This window comes from Podarcis muralis, chromosome 12 (assembly GCF_964188315.1).
Source record: "Podarcis muralis chromosome 12, rPodMur119.hap1.1, whole genome shotgun sequence".
Taxonomy (NCBI): Eukaryota; Metazoa; Chordata; class Lepidosauria; order Squamata; family Lacertidae; genus Podarcis; species Podarcis muralis.
In genome coordinates this window covers 58,019,704-58,036,018 of record NC_135666.1, presented here as the reverse complement: position 1 = coordinate 58,036,018, position 16,315 = coordinate 58,019,704, and the positions used below count along the sequence as shown (strand labels likewise).

At 43.8% G+C, this 16,315-nt stretch overlaps 1 protein-coding gene across 1 annotated transcript in view; it reads left to right on the top strand.

The window, feature by feature from the left end:
• Window positions 1-16,315, top strand: part of VPS41 (VPS41 subunit of HOPS complex) — a 110,287-nt gene that overhangs the window by 78,852 nt on the left and 15,120 nt on the right. The window contains exons 15-24 of the mRNA XM_028750077.2: window positions 1,410-1,471; window positions 2,003-2,084; window positions 4,402-4,494; window positions 6,046-6,173; window positions 7,709-7,853; window positions 9,525-9,566; window positions 9,689-9,739; window positions 11,715-11,852; window positions 13,326-13,380; window positions 14,938-15,078. Of these exons, the coding sequence (XP_028605910.1) occupies window positions 1,410-1,471; window positions 2,003-2,084; window positions 4,402-4,494; window positions 6,046-6,173; window positions 7,709-7,853; window positions 9,525-9,566; window positions 9,689-9,739; window positions 11,715-11,852; window positions 13,326-13,380; window positions 14,938-15,078 (937 nt within the window). The remainder of the gene's footprint in view (window positions 1-1,409; window positions 1,472-2,002; window positions 2,085-4,401; window positions 4,495-6,045; window positions 6,174-7,708; window positions 7,854-9,524; window positions 9,567-9,688; window positions 9,740-11,714; window positions 11,853-13,325; window positions 13,381-14,937; window positions 15,079-16,315) is intronic.

The following is a 16,315-nucleotide window of genomic DNA, read 5'->3' as shown; positions in this document are numbered from 1 at the left end:
CCCAGGGTCATAAAGAAGAACATGCTTCTAAACCTATGCAAACGCAACAGAAACGAAAACTTCGCCACTTGGCCAATGTGTCTGTTCTGTGTGTGAAATTAGTTTCTAGGTCAGGATTTTGCTTTGAGCCTTGTAACTCTTTTACCCTTTCCTCTGGGATTGAGAGAGAGAATGAGAGAGAGTTTTGGCTGCTGTTCGCCACCTTTTGCCCGCCTCAACTCTGGGCATTCAGGGTCCCACGCATTCCATATTCACAAGGCTACCGTAATTTCTGTGCTTATATTTGTATTTGATGTTTTTCCCCATTACAAATTAAAGTTAAATGTTTCTCAGACTTTCAGTAAAGCAAGTACTGGAACAGAGTTTGCACTACTTTTAACTACCTGGATGTTTGTTCCCGCCACCCACCCTTTCCCTGTGTAAACGTATCATGCTGCAGAAATGAGAAGTAATGTGTTAAGAACAAAAACATTTTTCTAAGCATACTAGAAAGTTGCAAACTAGTAAAATGGAAAATGATATTGGTATAGAAATTTAATAAATAGTAATGATTATCCAAAGGAAGAATAGTGGTATTTAGTCCAATATGATCAGATGTTGGACAGGGATTGCTCTCCAGATGTTATGGTTTCCTCCAGACATTACTAGATTACATCGGCTTCTCCTGATTTAAGACGGTTCAGAAAGCAGAATGGAATGTTATCTTAGTAACCAAGAGTAAGGAACCTGTGGCCCTGCAGATGTCGTTGCACCAACTTCCTTCATCCCTGGTCATGGAGACTGGGGATCATGCCATGTGGAGCTCAGTTACACCTGGGGACCACAGTTTTCACATCCCTGTTATATAAGCATTCATGAACAATAACACTTCATGGTTTAGACCAGCCTTTCTCAACCTTGAGTCCCCACCATCCCTGACCACTGGTCCTAGGAATGATGGGAGTTGTAGTCCAGCAACTTTGTGAAAGGCTGGTGTGGACTGATCCTCTCTATTAATGCCCTACACCTCGGCAAGTCTTTCTTTCTTTCTTTCTTTCTTTCTTTCTTTCTTTCTTTCTTTCTTTCTTTCTTTCTGCTGCTGAGTCACTTTCCCAACACAGAAGAATTTTTACCCAAGAGCTGGGAGGGACAGGAAGATAATAGAAACAAGACAAAGAAGAATATCATCTGATTTGCGCCTATATTTAAAACCTGTAAATTCAATTTTTTAAAAAATGCTCTTTATAGTAAGCCATTTGATCATTCACAAACAAGCATATTTGTTACCAAGGAATTAGAAACCCTGAAAAAATACATGCTGGTATTTGATCTAAAGTCACTTGAATACAAATGCCAGACACTTGGCTGTGGAAGGATGTGTGCAATTCTTAGATGTACTTTTAGCTAATTGGATTTTATTTTCACCCCAGGATATAGGTTTGGCCTACATAAACCATCTGATGGAAATTGGAGAGTATGACCTGGCAGCACGGTAATATGTTTAGCTTGAATGCATTGGGGAACAATTGTGTGCACCTCTGTGATTGTGTACACTGTTTGTGTGTGCAAGCTGTACACATGGCTGGTAATATTATCTGGATTATTCTGAAACGTTGCATGTTTGCTTACCCAGATGAATGTTAGTATGCTTTTGATGTAGGTGACAATGACTGAGGTTTAATGCACATAACCTCCTACTTAGGTGGGCTCCCCCATTTTGTTTTGTTTTTGCTCTTTGGGCTCCCTCCTTGTGCTGAATGGTTCCGAGGTTAAGTGTCCAAGAATTGTTGAAGCTCCATGTACTTTCAGCAGGCTGCAGGAGCCCTTTTGCATGTTGGGCTCTGGATTATGGTCACCGACTTTATGTTCTGAACAGTGACCTAAGCCAGAATTAGAAGCAATACAATAAAGGATCCCAAATAACTTGGAGGTTGTTACACAAATGCTGCTGCTGTGCATAGATGGAAGATGCTTTAGAAGTGGCAACCTGATTTATGAGCCTCTTCTCCCTTCTGTATACCAGAAAATGCCAGAAAATACTTGGCAAGAACACAGATCTCTGGGAATTTGAGGTGCACAGGTTTAAAGAAATTGGACAACTTAAGGTATGTAGAGTCATATATTTTCTGTGGAATTTCTCTGGCTGGTTATGTCAGTTCATAGAGTCGCCTGCCAGGATTATATGCATGTGGCGAAGTGGGACTGAACGCACTTCTTCACCATGTGCATAAGCTAATGTCTGGATAGTGTGAGCATTATACCCTTTTACAGCATCGGAATATAGGCTTTTCCACATTTTCCCCCACCCCGTTTTCCATGAAAGAACATTCACATTCCTAGTACATGTGCCACATGTTACCTTGCCCACATGGGAGGTTTGTCTGCATAGTCCTCCATCATGTATACAAAATCCCTTCCTAGGTGAGTGTGTGAGCAGAGTTAAGAAATTGCATCATGTATCTTTGGATTCCAAAACATAACAGATTGGTATTCGTTGCCACACGGAAAGCTTGGCACAATATGCTGCAAAACTGTTCCTGAAGTTTAAAATGCAGCAAGATGCACAGTTTTCCGGATCTTGTACAATATGTTATGTGTTAGTAGTAGTGACTAACAGCCAAACCGCACCCCCTCCCAGGTTGACGTTTACCCCTTTTCCTTCCTCGCAGAGTTGTATTTGTTCACAAAAGCCCCTGCTTGGAAGAAGAGAGCAGAGACGGTCTCTGTGACCTTACGACTCACTTCTTTTGCGCATCCTTTGACTCATTAGTAACAGCACCAAGAAATAATTACGTTTCAGGCAAACAGATGGCTGTTCTGTTGTGCACTACCAAAGATAGGAGGGAGAGGGAAGAATTCTGCCACTTTCTGTGCCTTGCTAGCATAGCAAACCAAGTAATCTAATGGAGCATGTTTGTTAGCAAGCTTTTAAGTTAATAAATTGCCCGTGGCATACAGCTAAAGGACTGTCACTTCCAGAGCAGTAGAAAGCATTTATGCACATGCCCTTTAATAACATATACACATTTTCTTTCCGAGTTTTATGCTTTCCTATTCAAAGTCGATGAGCCAAAAGGGGCATATTATTAAGATCTCGCAGCAGGTGGCCCCTTGCTGCTTTTTGAGCTGTTAAATTCTGTTCAGGAGTGTGGAGGTGTTGCAACATTGCGGCTTGTCTTGTAGCATCTGCCTTCCTATGGAATTAAAGAGACAACAGCACGACTTGCGGGTTTTTAGAGGTTTGGTGTGTACTTTGCCACATTGGAAGATAACCTCTCAAGTCCGTTTGCCTCTATTTCGCTTCAATAAGGGTCTTCAGAATGTGTATAGGTAAAATTGTGATGTGCTGTTTTCACCATCACCACTCCCTTCTGAATTTATTTCCTGCCTGGATGTGAATGTCTTGAGCAGATGTCTCCACTTATGCCATCCAGCAGACTGTAAAATTTAGAAAATATTCGCAGGCTTTCCAAAAAGCCTCTCTGTTAAATTACTGCCTTTCTAAACAGGTGGTTGTTTTCACCTTTCTGAAAGCAGATCACAGAAAGACAGGAGATGCTGTGCAATAAAGCTCCTCTCTTGTAAGCTGCAATGTTAACATCTGCTGCTCTTATCCCTCTTGCAGTGATTCTAATCTACCTTGAGCCACAATGGTTCCGTGGTGACGTAGTCAACAAGTGCTAGGATCTGTCATGTGCATCCAGCTTAATCACATAACAGGGTCCTCAAAATGTGTCTGGGCTGCAAGTTAGTTTGCTCCTGCTGCTAATTTTTTTCTTTTTTTTTTCTTTTACTTGGATCACTTAAAAGCCCCTGAAAAAAAGAGTTATATCTGGTTATTGACCCCTTCCATGCTGCTTTGGAAATGCATTCTGCGTCAGAATATAGTTGGGCTCAGATTTGGACAAAAGATACTATTTGCTTTCTTTTACCCTCTTAAACATCACCTTTTTTTCCTGGCCAAAATCCCTCCCCAGAAACTGTACAAGGGCCCATTCATAGGCATGGAAACAAGGAGTCATGTGCCCTTTTCTAGGTTTGTTCTCCGGTATAATCGCTTCCCTTACTAGAGATGAGCTCAGTTTCCTTAAGGAAAAAACCCAAAACGCCTTAGGACTTCAATCAAGCCTACCCTCTCCCCCCCCCCCCCCCACATTTAAATGCAACCCCATTTACCTGAATGTGTTAGGTGTTCTTTGGACCAATTGGGATAAATTTTATTGCACAGCTCTTTCAAAATTGCCACCGGTATAATTTTTCACTACTTCTGTTGAGAACGCTCTCAGAATGTCTTGATGCTGGTAGCATTTTACCGCATTCTAGTTTTCCATAGCAATTTGAGGAGTCACACATGCACTCACAAAATTTTGTTCTCCCTCAAATGCAAGGCTTGAGCCTCTTTTGTTCCGTTTCCTCTCATAGGCGATTAGCCGCTATTTGCCAAGACGGGATTCAGTCCTGAAGCCTTTTATCTATGAAATGGTCCTGCATGAATTTCTGGAGAGCGACTATGAGGTACCACATTATCTCTCTTGAATGCCATTGACAGGGAAGAGCAGCTAGCAGCGCAGTGGTGAAGCAGAGATTGGGGTGAGGCATAGCAGCTGTCACAAAGATACATGGCTGTCACACAACCAACAGTGTGAGCCAGGCAAGGATCTTGTAAGGACACAGCAGACAGTATAATTTCATGTGGCCAGCAGCTGCCACTCTGCTTCCTGGTATAGCACAATGGTGCGGTTCACAGCTGCTGCTCTCGTTACATTCACCCAGAGTCCTTGATGCCGTCACAGCTATGTATATCCTACGTAGAGTACCCTTAAAGCAGTGTAAGATCAGCGGGCTGCATTCAGCCAATGAAGAATTTCTCCCTTGAAAAACTGACAGTGACCCATCCCACATGAAAAAACCTTTGCAGTCTGGATGCTGGCAAGAGCTCTTGCATGGTCCGTCCTTCCCATTTCATGCAGTACCACTTGCACTCTAAGGCAATATACAAATGCAAGAACGCCGTTTATTGGTTCATTCATATGCAACCATGTAAAAATCCCAGAGCAGTTTATGTCATAAAATCTCGAAATGCGAAAGAATCCACTCAACATATTCAATTTGAAATCTGCACCAGTCTTCAGCAACCTCGTTCCCTCCAGATATTGTTGGCCTACAACTCCCATCAGCCTTTGCTGGCTAGTGCTGATGGGAGTTGTAGGCCAACAGTTTGTGCAGGGAGGGCACCACGTTGCCAAAGGCTGCCGTACGGTATTATCCGGTATACAGAAGAATACTGCAAAACATAGGAGTGTTCAGGAAGCTGTTTGACTGCAGGCTGGAATAGGCAACAGTTTATATAAATTTGTTGAGTTATCTGTTTTACTAAATGAAAAACTGCTGTGTTGCAAACAGCACAATAGTCTCTAAAGTACTTGCAGGTTAACTTCAGCAGTGATAAGTGAAAACAAAGGGAACTGTAAAATGAGCAAATAAATGCATGAATAATCAATGACCTGCTCTTCCATGGTCTTGGGAGTGTATTATCTTATAACTATTCTGGGAGAATTGAAATAAGCAGAATATTACTTTCTTCCTCTGTTCAATTATTCTAAAGTGTGACAATTTAGTTCCACTTCGTTATTCATAATAGTAAAGGTAACATCTCCATACTCTCTGGATTCTATATTTGAAAAATGTCAAATGTCTCAGTAATTTAAGCGCCCCAGAATGGGGGGGGGGGGGGAAACCACTTCCATTTGTTCAATAGCAGGTTCTCCTTTATATATTCCCGCAGATAAATCACCTTGGGTCAATACAGCCAAACACTTACTAAAGGTAGCTTACCAGAGGGTAAAGGGAACCACTTCATGATCCAGATAGATAGATATCGCCCAACTTGTGTGGTGAACAGAGTTTTATAGCACTTCAGCACTTGAAATCCCGGGAAACAGGGAGTGGTGTGGCTATTCTCACCACTTGGGAAGATCTTCAACTTTTTAGGCAATGGCTTTGCTTTTTTAAAAGTTTGCATGCATGGGTTGATGAATGATGACTGATTTTTTTTTACATTTCAAGGGTTTTGCAACATTAATTAAGGAGTGGCCTGGGAACCTTTATAACAACGCAATCATTGTCCAAGCAGTGGTGGACCATCTGAAGAAAGATCCACAGAACAGGACTTTGCTGAAAACGCTTGCAGAGTTGTAAGTCTATAATGAGTTTGAACGGCTGCTCTGAGAGATTGTTTCACTGTTTCTGTTCTTTAAAGAACTGAGCATGTTTAACTACAGTTCCCTTCCTTGGATCGCCAGGCTTTAGCACCTTTATCTCTACAGAGAATTAGTTTGTGCTTCTCCCACCCCTTATTTCACAGTAACCGGGCATGTTTGCATCCTTCTCTCTCTCTCTCTCTCTCTCTCTCTCTCTCTCTCTCTCTCTGTGTGTGTGTGTGTGTGATCTGTTGCACTAGGGAAAGCAAAATAGAATGTGTCATAAGGAAGCCATTTTTAAAATTGAAATTAGCCTTGGTGTGTATTACTTAAGGGGTATTTTGCAAGGTACGGGAGGGACAGAGTCTCAGACTGGGGCACCCAGAAATCAGAACCTTCTGCACCTTCCTTCCTTCCTTCCTTGTGTCGCTGGTGTTCTGCACCCCTTGCAAACGAGGGTAGGTGCTGCCATATGGGGCACCCCATGGGCATGAACACTGGCATGTATCCTGCCAATCAGCTCATACCAGAACCATTGAAGCCCAACGTTCATGCCAGCTCTTTGCTGAGCACCTTCTCATTGGCAGAACCTGCCTCATCCATCCTTCCTTCCTTGCCAACCTTCTTCACAACCTAAGCACCACTCTCTCTGAGATCGCATCCTCAGCCCTTTGCGTCTTCGCCTATTTTCAATGGAGCCGGACACTGAGCGATGGAAGCAGTGGGAGAACCCTCTTGCTTTATCTTGTTTTTACACATGGAAGCGTGGTTTCCTTCTCTCCCCTTTCTGAGTATCTCTGCCAGTCCTCAGGCCAAGTGCAGTCACTTGACAGTCGCCCCTCCTGTTGGCCTGGCTCACACATTTTGGTAAGCCAAACTGTGGCTTACTGGGACCACATGAACATTTGGGCTCTCAGAGAGAAGCTTGCTGCCATTTTGCTCTTGGCCAGCCTTTTTCACTCCTGTACTGTACTGAGCTAAGCCCAAGGTTTGACTCTGCATGTCATCCCAACCCAGTCTTGCAGCTAAGTTTTCTCCTTGCTGACCATGAGCTGCAGCCCAGATTTATTTGCATGGTTCCAGGAAGCCATAGTTTGGTTTACTGTGACGTATGAACCAGGTCATCGTGTTCCCACCGCACCCGTACCCAAAAGAAAGCCTAAGGATGTCTAGGTGAAAGGAAATACACCCCTGCAAATTCTTCACCGTTTGTGTGAAGCTTGTGGCAACCTCTGAAATGTTTCTTAATGAGAAGATGGGCCCTGGGTTATGGGTCATTGGTGTCCAGTACACAAGAACAATGAAGAACCGAGAATTGCATCCAGTTACTTTTCTAATACATACATATATATATATATATATATATATATATATGGAAGAAAAGTATTTTCCATTATTCTAAATGATGGCCCAATGTTTAAGCAATTTGTGTCAAGCTTTTAGCAAAACTGTGATTTCCGTGCTGGTGGATGACTTTTTCAAAAGGCCCACATCTAGGTCTATTCATAACGTATGATCCTCTTTTTCAGGTACACCTATGACCAACGCTACGGAAAGGCCCTTGAAATTTATCTCACACTGAGACATAAAGATGTTTTCCAGCTGATCCACAAACACAATCTTTTCAGCTCCATCAGGGACAAAATTGTTCTGCTAATGGAGTTTGATTCAGAGGTATGATGGCTTTAAAGTGGTGGGGGTTTTTTTATATACTCTTGGCTGTAAGAATTTTAGCAGATAGGAAAAAATATTATTTAACCAAGTGAACTTCATATTTTGGATAAACTGATGTGTGAGAATGTCGACACCAAATGGCTGAATTGGTTATATTTTCACAAAAAACTTTTTACAGTGAGTTTGTTTTTACCCTAATGCTTTTGGGGGGGAAACCTTTATTGTTTGACATTAAGGAAAAGAAAATAGTCATATAACCTTGGGGAAATCATATTTTGTGTTATTTGCATCCATAAATCTAGGTGGAAGAGCCAAATATAAACAGCAGGAATCCAGACATTGTGAAATTTGAAATAGGTCCTTTTTGAAGATCCCTATAACCTTTCCCCCAAAATATGTCACTTAATGAACCAAAGTGCTAATTGTTTGAAGAAACAGTTTTAATTTAGCACACATCACACATGCAGTGTAGATATTCTCGCCATTTCCCCAATTTTCCGTTGGCTAATCTACTTGTGAAAGCTCTCCATTCTTTAACCTGTGTTCAAAAAATAAAGTTGTGTGCCTGGAAAAAATCCTCTTTGCTTTCGATCAGTTGACCAAAAACTCTCAAGTGTTGGAAAAGCTTTGGACAGGGAGCGTCAGAGGCATTGAGCATTGGAACCTGCTTTGATTTATGTGACAGCAGCTGTTTCTCAAGTCTTAAGGCAGATGTAAGCATTTAAACTTCAGCGCCTAGGACTTGCCGATCGTCAGGTCAGCGGTTCGAATCCCCGCGGCGGGGTGCGCTCCCGTTGCTCGGTCCCAGCGCCTGCCAACCTAGCAGTTCGAAAGCACTCCCGGGTGCAAGTAGATAAATAGGGACCGCTTACTAGCGGGAAGGTAAACGGCGTTTCCGTGTGCGGCTCTGGCTCGCCAGAGCAGCTTTGTCACGCTGGCCACATGACCCGGAAGTGTCTGTGGACAGCGCTGGCTCCTGGCCTCTAGAGTGAGATGAGCGCACAACCCTAGAGTCTGGCAAGACTGGCCCGTATGGGCAGGGGTACCTTTACCTTTACCTTTAAGCATTTAAAATAGGACCAACTCTGGCAGTATCTAGATGTTGTAGACTACAACTCCCATCACTGTTTCCCGGTTGACCCATTCACTTCTAACTGCAGTGAAAAGAGCACTGCAATAATGAGTTGTGCAGATCTTCAGCCTCCCTTCCTAAGGGTGAACATAGCCTTGAGGAGGCCTTGGGATGAAAGCCACTAAATATTGCGTTTAGTTTAATAGGAGTTTACGCAGAGAATTTGCATTGTTATGGCTTTCACCTTTAATACATGTTCTGTATGCCTATATAGATCCAACACATGTGACACTCTTCCACTGCCAGCCAAATTCCGGAAAGCATTTTGCATTCTCATCAAGCACCATCTGTCTTCGCTGGCTGTGGAAGCCCCAAATATGCCGGGGCTTGTAGCCATATTGTAATACAACCAGCAAGCATCTTGTTCTTCCACCGACAGTCCTGCTGTCTCCTTCCCAACACACACTATAAACTGCATAGCATTTTTTTCTTTTTCATAAGACAGAGGGAGTTCGTTCAAAATCTGTATGTACATATAACTGTGTTAAATTGTGATTTTACATATCTCTTATCTGCCATGGGCATTTTGTTTCTTTTAGAAAGCAGTTGACATGCTTTTGGATAATGAAGACAAGATCTCTGTGAGTACAACCATTTCGTTATGTTTTGGCTGGCTACTTCCTATCCCTCTCTGTGAGCAAGAGATTTGGCCCAGAAGCCAACTTTTCTTATCTTTTCGTATCTTATCTCTTTTTCGTTTTAGATTGATAAAGTGGTGGAAGAATTAAAAAACAGGCCTGAATTGCAGCATGTGGTAAGTGGCGGTTTAAAGTTTCCATGCAGATTTCAACAGGTGTGTTCCTGGTGCAATCAGAGGCATGAACTGATAAATATTTCTACTCAATGGCAACTGAACAGGTCTCCAACTTCCAACAGAAGGGCGTGGGGGAGAATACTTTCATAACTGACACTCAAAAGACGCTGGTTGCGGGGAGACATTTCACTAGTCACATCAGTAAGGAACTGCACTGAATAAAATAAATGGTTTGCCCACTAAATTTGTGCTCGCTAGGCCCTCTATAGCAGGGCAGCCCAACTTTTCATACCAAGTGGGCTGCGAGAGTACTTCGATGTGGAACCCACAGGACACCCTTGTCAGGAAGGTGGGGAAGCACAAGGTCATTTGATTCATGCTGCCTTCCCAAAACAGGATAAGTGAGGCACTGGGCTTTGGGAAGGAGGCGTGAGGCTCTGGCAGGGTCCTAGAGCCCTTCCTCCCTCTTCTCAAAGCTGGGAAAGTGCTAACTAGGCTTTGGAGGTTGAAGGACTCTAGGACCCTGTCAGAGCCTCTCTCCTACTTCCCAAATCCCAGCACCTCTCTTACCTGGCTTACCTGGGAAGGCAGCACAAGAGCTGTGGGGGCCTGGGGGTCAAATGTTGCCGAGGGCAGCCAAAAAAAAAGGCCTTGAGGGCCGAATGCGGCTCCTGGGCCGCGTGTTGGACCACCCTGCTCTGTAGTAAAACAGCTGTCCATGCTCCCAAGAGAAGTAAGATTTATCACTGTATGAATCCAAAACACTTCAGGACTAGCCTAGCAAAAAGCCTCCCTCCTTCCCTGTGTGTGTTCTGTTATAGCCCCCAATATATACCAAGGACAGTCCTGTGCATCAGCAACAGATGTTAAGGCATCACTGTTTCAAAGTGAAATATTTTCGGAGGCTGCTCCTTCCCAGTCTCTGGATATAGTCAGCCACATCCTAGCCTGAGCGCCTTTCAAGAGTATTATAAGACCTTCCACTTCAAGCTGTCTTTTGTGGCTTAGGACCAGGGGGCAGACAAGATGAGCTTTGCGTGGTTCCAGGGTACAGATCAGGGTACGGATCCTTTCCTGGACCAGGAGTGGAGGGTGAGAGGCATGTTTAACTATCCTCCACTAATTCTCCCTTTCAAATGCCAACCGCTCCCATCTCCTCTGGCCATTGGCTGTGCTGGCTGGGGGCTGATGGGAGTTGGAGACCAGCAACCTCTTGAGTCCAGTGTGCAAGCTGCATTTGCAGCTAGATTTGCTCCTGGTTTCAGAGGAATAAAGTAGTGCCTGGAGTGAGGTTATTTGTGAAAAGAATTGCTAAAAGGTAAAGGTACCCCTGCCCGTACAGGCCAGTCTTGACAGACTCTAGGGTTGTGCGCCCATCTCACTCTATAGGCCGGGGGCCAGCGCTGTCCGCAGACACTTCCGGGTCACGTGGCCAGCGTGACAAGCTGCATCTGGCGAGCCAGCGCAGCACACGGAACGCCGTTTACCTTCCCGCCAGTAAGCGGTCCCTATTTATCTACTTTCACCCGGGGGTGCTTTCGAACTGCTAGGTTGGCAGGCGCTGCGACCGAGCAACGGGAGCACACCCCGCCACGGGGATTCGAACCGCCGACCTTTCGATCGGCAAGTCCTAGGCGCTGAGGCTTTAACCCACAGCGCCACCCGCGTCCCTTGAAAAGAATTGCTAGGGCTGGGGAAAGTTGAGCAGCTCTTTCTCACTATGGATGATTTGCTGCAATCTCCCCCCACCACAAACACACCATCACTTCATTCCCCATGTTGGTATCGGTCAGCAGTGCTAGAGGGGTCTGTAACACCTGGACGCAGTAGTATTTTATTCCGTTTCCTTGGGGAATTGCACTTCTGGAGCTGCAGGTCTTGGGTCAGGTGTTAAGATTAGCCTGGAGCGCCTGTTTGGTATTATGGCCATATCATGGATGTTTCTGTTTTTTCGTTCTTTGGGTTGATTTTGTAGTACCTGCACAAGCTGTTCAAGAGAGACCATCACAAAGGACAAAAGTATCATGAGAAACAGATCAGTCTGTATGCTGAATATGACCGGCCAAATTTACTTCCGTTTCTCAGAGACAGCACTCATTGCCCTTTAGAAAAGGTGAGGAAAAATCCTTTAAATGTATCTTTCCCCCCTCTCTATTTTCTTTGATAAATATTAAAGCTGTTGGTTATTTAGCAGTGGGTTTGGGGGAGTTCTTTTTCTCATTTTCTTTTCCTTCTTCTTTTTCCAGTTGCAAGGTTCCCCCATCCCACCCACCCATGTCTTTGTCACATTTTAGTTGATCTCAACAAAACTGTTACCAACTGTGGCTTTTCAGTTTGCAATTGTGACCCGACTTATTGTGGCCACTCTGTGTGTTATGCTGCCATCTGCTGGACAGCATGAAAACCACATTGGTTTAGATCTTGACTTTAAGTACCATGATGGCTCAGACACGTTTTTCATCCTGTTCTTAATTTAAATATTATTTGAGTTTTTAATATTTAACCCACCCACCCACCCCCCGATTTTTGTTCACTCCGCCAGATGTTTTTGTTACAATTATGACTGAGGTGTTTGATGGGTGAGCATAGAATGAAATGTTGATGAAATGCAGGAATTTATCTGTCTGAGGAAGGGACATGTTTATTATTGTAGGGACAACGGGACAACCTAGGAGCCTCACCCCAAGTCAGACCATTGGTCTTTCCAGTTCAGTATTGTCTACATGCGCTGTTTCTCAAACCCTGGGTCGCCAGCTGCTGTTGGACTACAACTCCCATCATCCTTAGCTATCAGGACCAGTGGTCAGGGATTATGGGAACTGTAGTCCAAAAGCAGCTGGGGACCAAAGTTTGAGAAACACAATGCATGACAGCTGTTCTGCAGGCCTTCAGTCGCAGACCTACCTGGAGATACCAGGGACGGAACCTGCGGCCTATCAGCATGCAGAACGAAAGCTCTGCCACTGACTGAGCTATAGCCCCGGTAATTAATCACGTAGGCATGCAGCCCCTTTGCCCAAGGAGCTCATACATGGTGGCCATCCTATTCCATTTCCACAGCAGCCTCCTTGAGGCATACAAGGGATAGAGAACGTCTGGCTCAATTATGCTTCACAGACTGGCATTAAACTGTGGGGTGTCAGATTTCCTTTCCACATTTAGGAAGGCAAGCATTAGGTTCTGTACATGGAGCTGGATAAAAAAAATTCAGGAGCTTCTGTAGTTACGAAATATACTTTAGAAAACCTTTATTTGGGGAACAATGCATGACTTATAGGTTTGTTTCATTCTTTGGTAGTGTTGTTCTTTAAGAAACTCAAGCAGGTGTTGGCTGTAATTACTTTTCTTTTATTCTTAGTCCAGATTTTTATAAATATTTACCGTTTCTGTTACATGAATTATGTGCCTTTATAGAAAAGTACTTTGGGAGCCCTGGTGATATTTTCCGGCTGTTATTCCACTGGACTCGGTGCGACTTATTTCTGAGTAAACGGGTACAGGGGCTGTGCTGCTAATTTACGGCAGAGGCAGGCTGGTTGATAACTTAAGTTGTGGTCATATTAATTTTCTCCTTTTGAAATCCCAGGCTCTTGAAATCTGTCAGCAAAGGAACTTTGTAGAAGAGACAGTTTATCTTTTGAGTAAGTAGCTGCAAAATCATAGAATCATAGAGTTGGAATAGACCACAAGGGCCATCGAGTCCAACCCCCTGCCAAGCAGGAAACACCATCAGAGCACTCCTGACATATGGTTGTAGCATTTTGATTAATAGCAATGACCTGGTGGTTTTGTTTTTATTAAAAGGTGACATCCTCAATTCAGTATTTCCAGGACCAAGTTCTGACATTGTATCCCTGCTGATCCTAAAAGCTCATGACCAGGCAAGGTGTCTTAAGCTGTCCCAGAAACTCCAGCGGGTGCAGAATGCTGCAGCGAGGCTCCTCACAGGGTCCCTGCCATGGGAGCATATTCACCCAGTGCTTTTCCAGCTGCAATGGCTCCCAGTAGAGTACAGGGTCAGGTTCAAGGTGCTGGTTTTGACCTTTAAAGCCCTTCACGGCCTAGGACCCTCGTACCTACGGGACCGCCTCTCCTGGTATGCCCCACGGAGAGCCACAAGGTCCATAAATAGCAACACCCTAGTGGTCCAGGGCCCTAAGGAAGTTAGATTGGCTTCAACCAGAGCCAGGGCCTTTTCAACTCTGGCCCCGGTCTGGTGGAACGCTCTGCCTCATGAGACCAGGGCCCTGCAGGATCTGATTTCTTTCCATAGGGCCTGTAAGACAGAGTTGTTCCGCCTGGCCTTTGGCTTGGAGCCAATTTGATTCCCTCCCTCCCTCTCTTTCTTTTTTCTTTTCCTTCTCCTCCTGCGATGAGGCTACATTTTAATATTTTAATGTTCCATGTTGTATTTTATTTTTGTTTTTAAGTTGCAATCATTCTTCTTGTTTTTATTATTGCTTGTAAGCCGCTCTGAGCCCGGCCTTGGCTGGGGAGGGTGGAGTATAAATAAATTATTATTATTATTATTATTATTATTATTATTATTATTATTATTATTCCCCCCAACCCCAGAGATATTAAAGCCAATATTATGATCCCATACTGGTGTAAGCTCTAGGTACATAAAAGTCCTGGTTTTGAAAAATGCAGATTCTTAAGCCTGTGGCAGATCTCTGCATGGAAGGATGTTGAGATTCCTGCATTGCAGGGGGTTGGACTAGATGATGATGGTGATGATTACTAGATTATTATTATTATTTTATTTATACCCTGGCCAGAGCCGGACTCAGGGCAGCTAACACCAGTAAAATTACAATCAAAACATAATAGGGGAGGGGAAAAAACAATTTAAAATACGGGTTAAAAATACAATTTAAAATGCAGCCTCATTTTAAAAGTAGCCCTTAGATCAAGACCATAAGGGGAGGGAAACATAAGGGTCAGACTGAGTCCAAACCAAAGGCCTGGTGGAACAGCTCTGTCTTGCAGGCCCTGCGGAAAGATGTCAAGTCCCGCAGGGCCCTAGTCTCTTGTGACAGAGCGTTCCACCAAGTCGGGGCCAGTACTGAAAAGGCCCTGGCCGTAGTTGAGATTACCCTTGGGGATCCTTTCTCACCCTTCAGTTCCATGATTTCTTTCTAGCTTGGTGGCGGTAGGCTGTTCTTTCAAATTCCTGGTTTCCTTTGTCATTTTAGGCAGAATGGGCAATAGTCGAAGTGCTCTGAAGATGATCATGGAGGAATTATATGATGTGGATAAGGCTATTGAATTTGCTAAGGAGCAAGATGATGCAGAACTGTGGGAAGATCTCATCTTGTACTCCATTGACAAACCACGTAAGCAAAGTAGTCCTTGCTCAGTTAATTTACTGTGTGTGTGTGTGTGTGTGTGTGTGTGAGAGAGAGAGAGAGATAGAGATATTTTAATTAAGTGTGAGGCAGTGAAAGAATATAATTCATCCCTCTACAGAAGAAAAACAGTGTAGTCAGATTGATTTGGGATTAATGCCAGCTCGCATGGGGCAGAAGTCTAAATTGCAACGTAATAATTGGAATATTACAACGTACTGAGGGGGGAAATGTCCTGGCATCCTGCAGCATCTGGCACTGATAAGCATAAGTAATTACATTATTCCACAGCTGCTGGCACATGTGCTGTTGGCCGACAAATTGGATGAAATGTTAGCATGTTTTTCTATCTCTGCATCTTCGCTGCAAAGGTCTTCAAAAGTTGTACTTTATGTGATTATTGCACATCTTTATATTTCTTAAAATAAGATTTGTTTTAAATGAAAAGGAATAAAAGATAGAATAGGCCAACCATGGGCACCTGTCCACGGGTGTGATACCTTGGCTAAGCTGCTGTGATGGAATGGCACTGTAATCAGCAAGAGTGTTCACAAACAGTCCAGCTACTGTGAGGAACATGAAAGGCCATTGCGGCTGGGGGAGAGGCAGGGAATTCACCCCACAGCGTGTAGGAACAGAAGGACCTGTGTGAAGGCAGATGGAAGCTGAGAAGAAAGAGGTGTTTTATGAAAAAGTGGATGAGGTAGGAAAGCTAAGCGACAGGATCGCTGAAGGTGGAAGCAGAGGAGCCGTGGACTGAGAAATAGTGATCTGGAGGAATCAAAGATGATGTAGAAGAAAGTGGATACTTATAAAAAAGGAGATGGGGGGAAGCATCACAAGGAAAGAGGCAATGGCAGTGCTGGAAAGTGTGAAGATCAGATCGTGTGTGAAATGCAGAGCCCTGTGTGAATTTAGGGATGTAGCATGGAAAGCTCTGATGGAAGGAGGAGGCAGGAAGGTTGTCAACATCATTGTCTGCCACAAAGATAATACACAAGTAAAATGAGGCCCTGTTACTGATGTTTGTAGACCCAAGGAATAGTTCAGTAGAATATCTCAAGATTATTGTAGCTTGTTTATATGGTATGCAACCTTTATTTCTATGTGTAGCTTTATAAAATGTAAATTTGAAAACTAGGCCTCTTGCTAGTGAGATCTCTCCAACTTTAGATGTGCCAGCATACTGTTTTCTTCATATTTTCTTTTTTTAGAGAGCAGTACA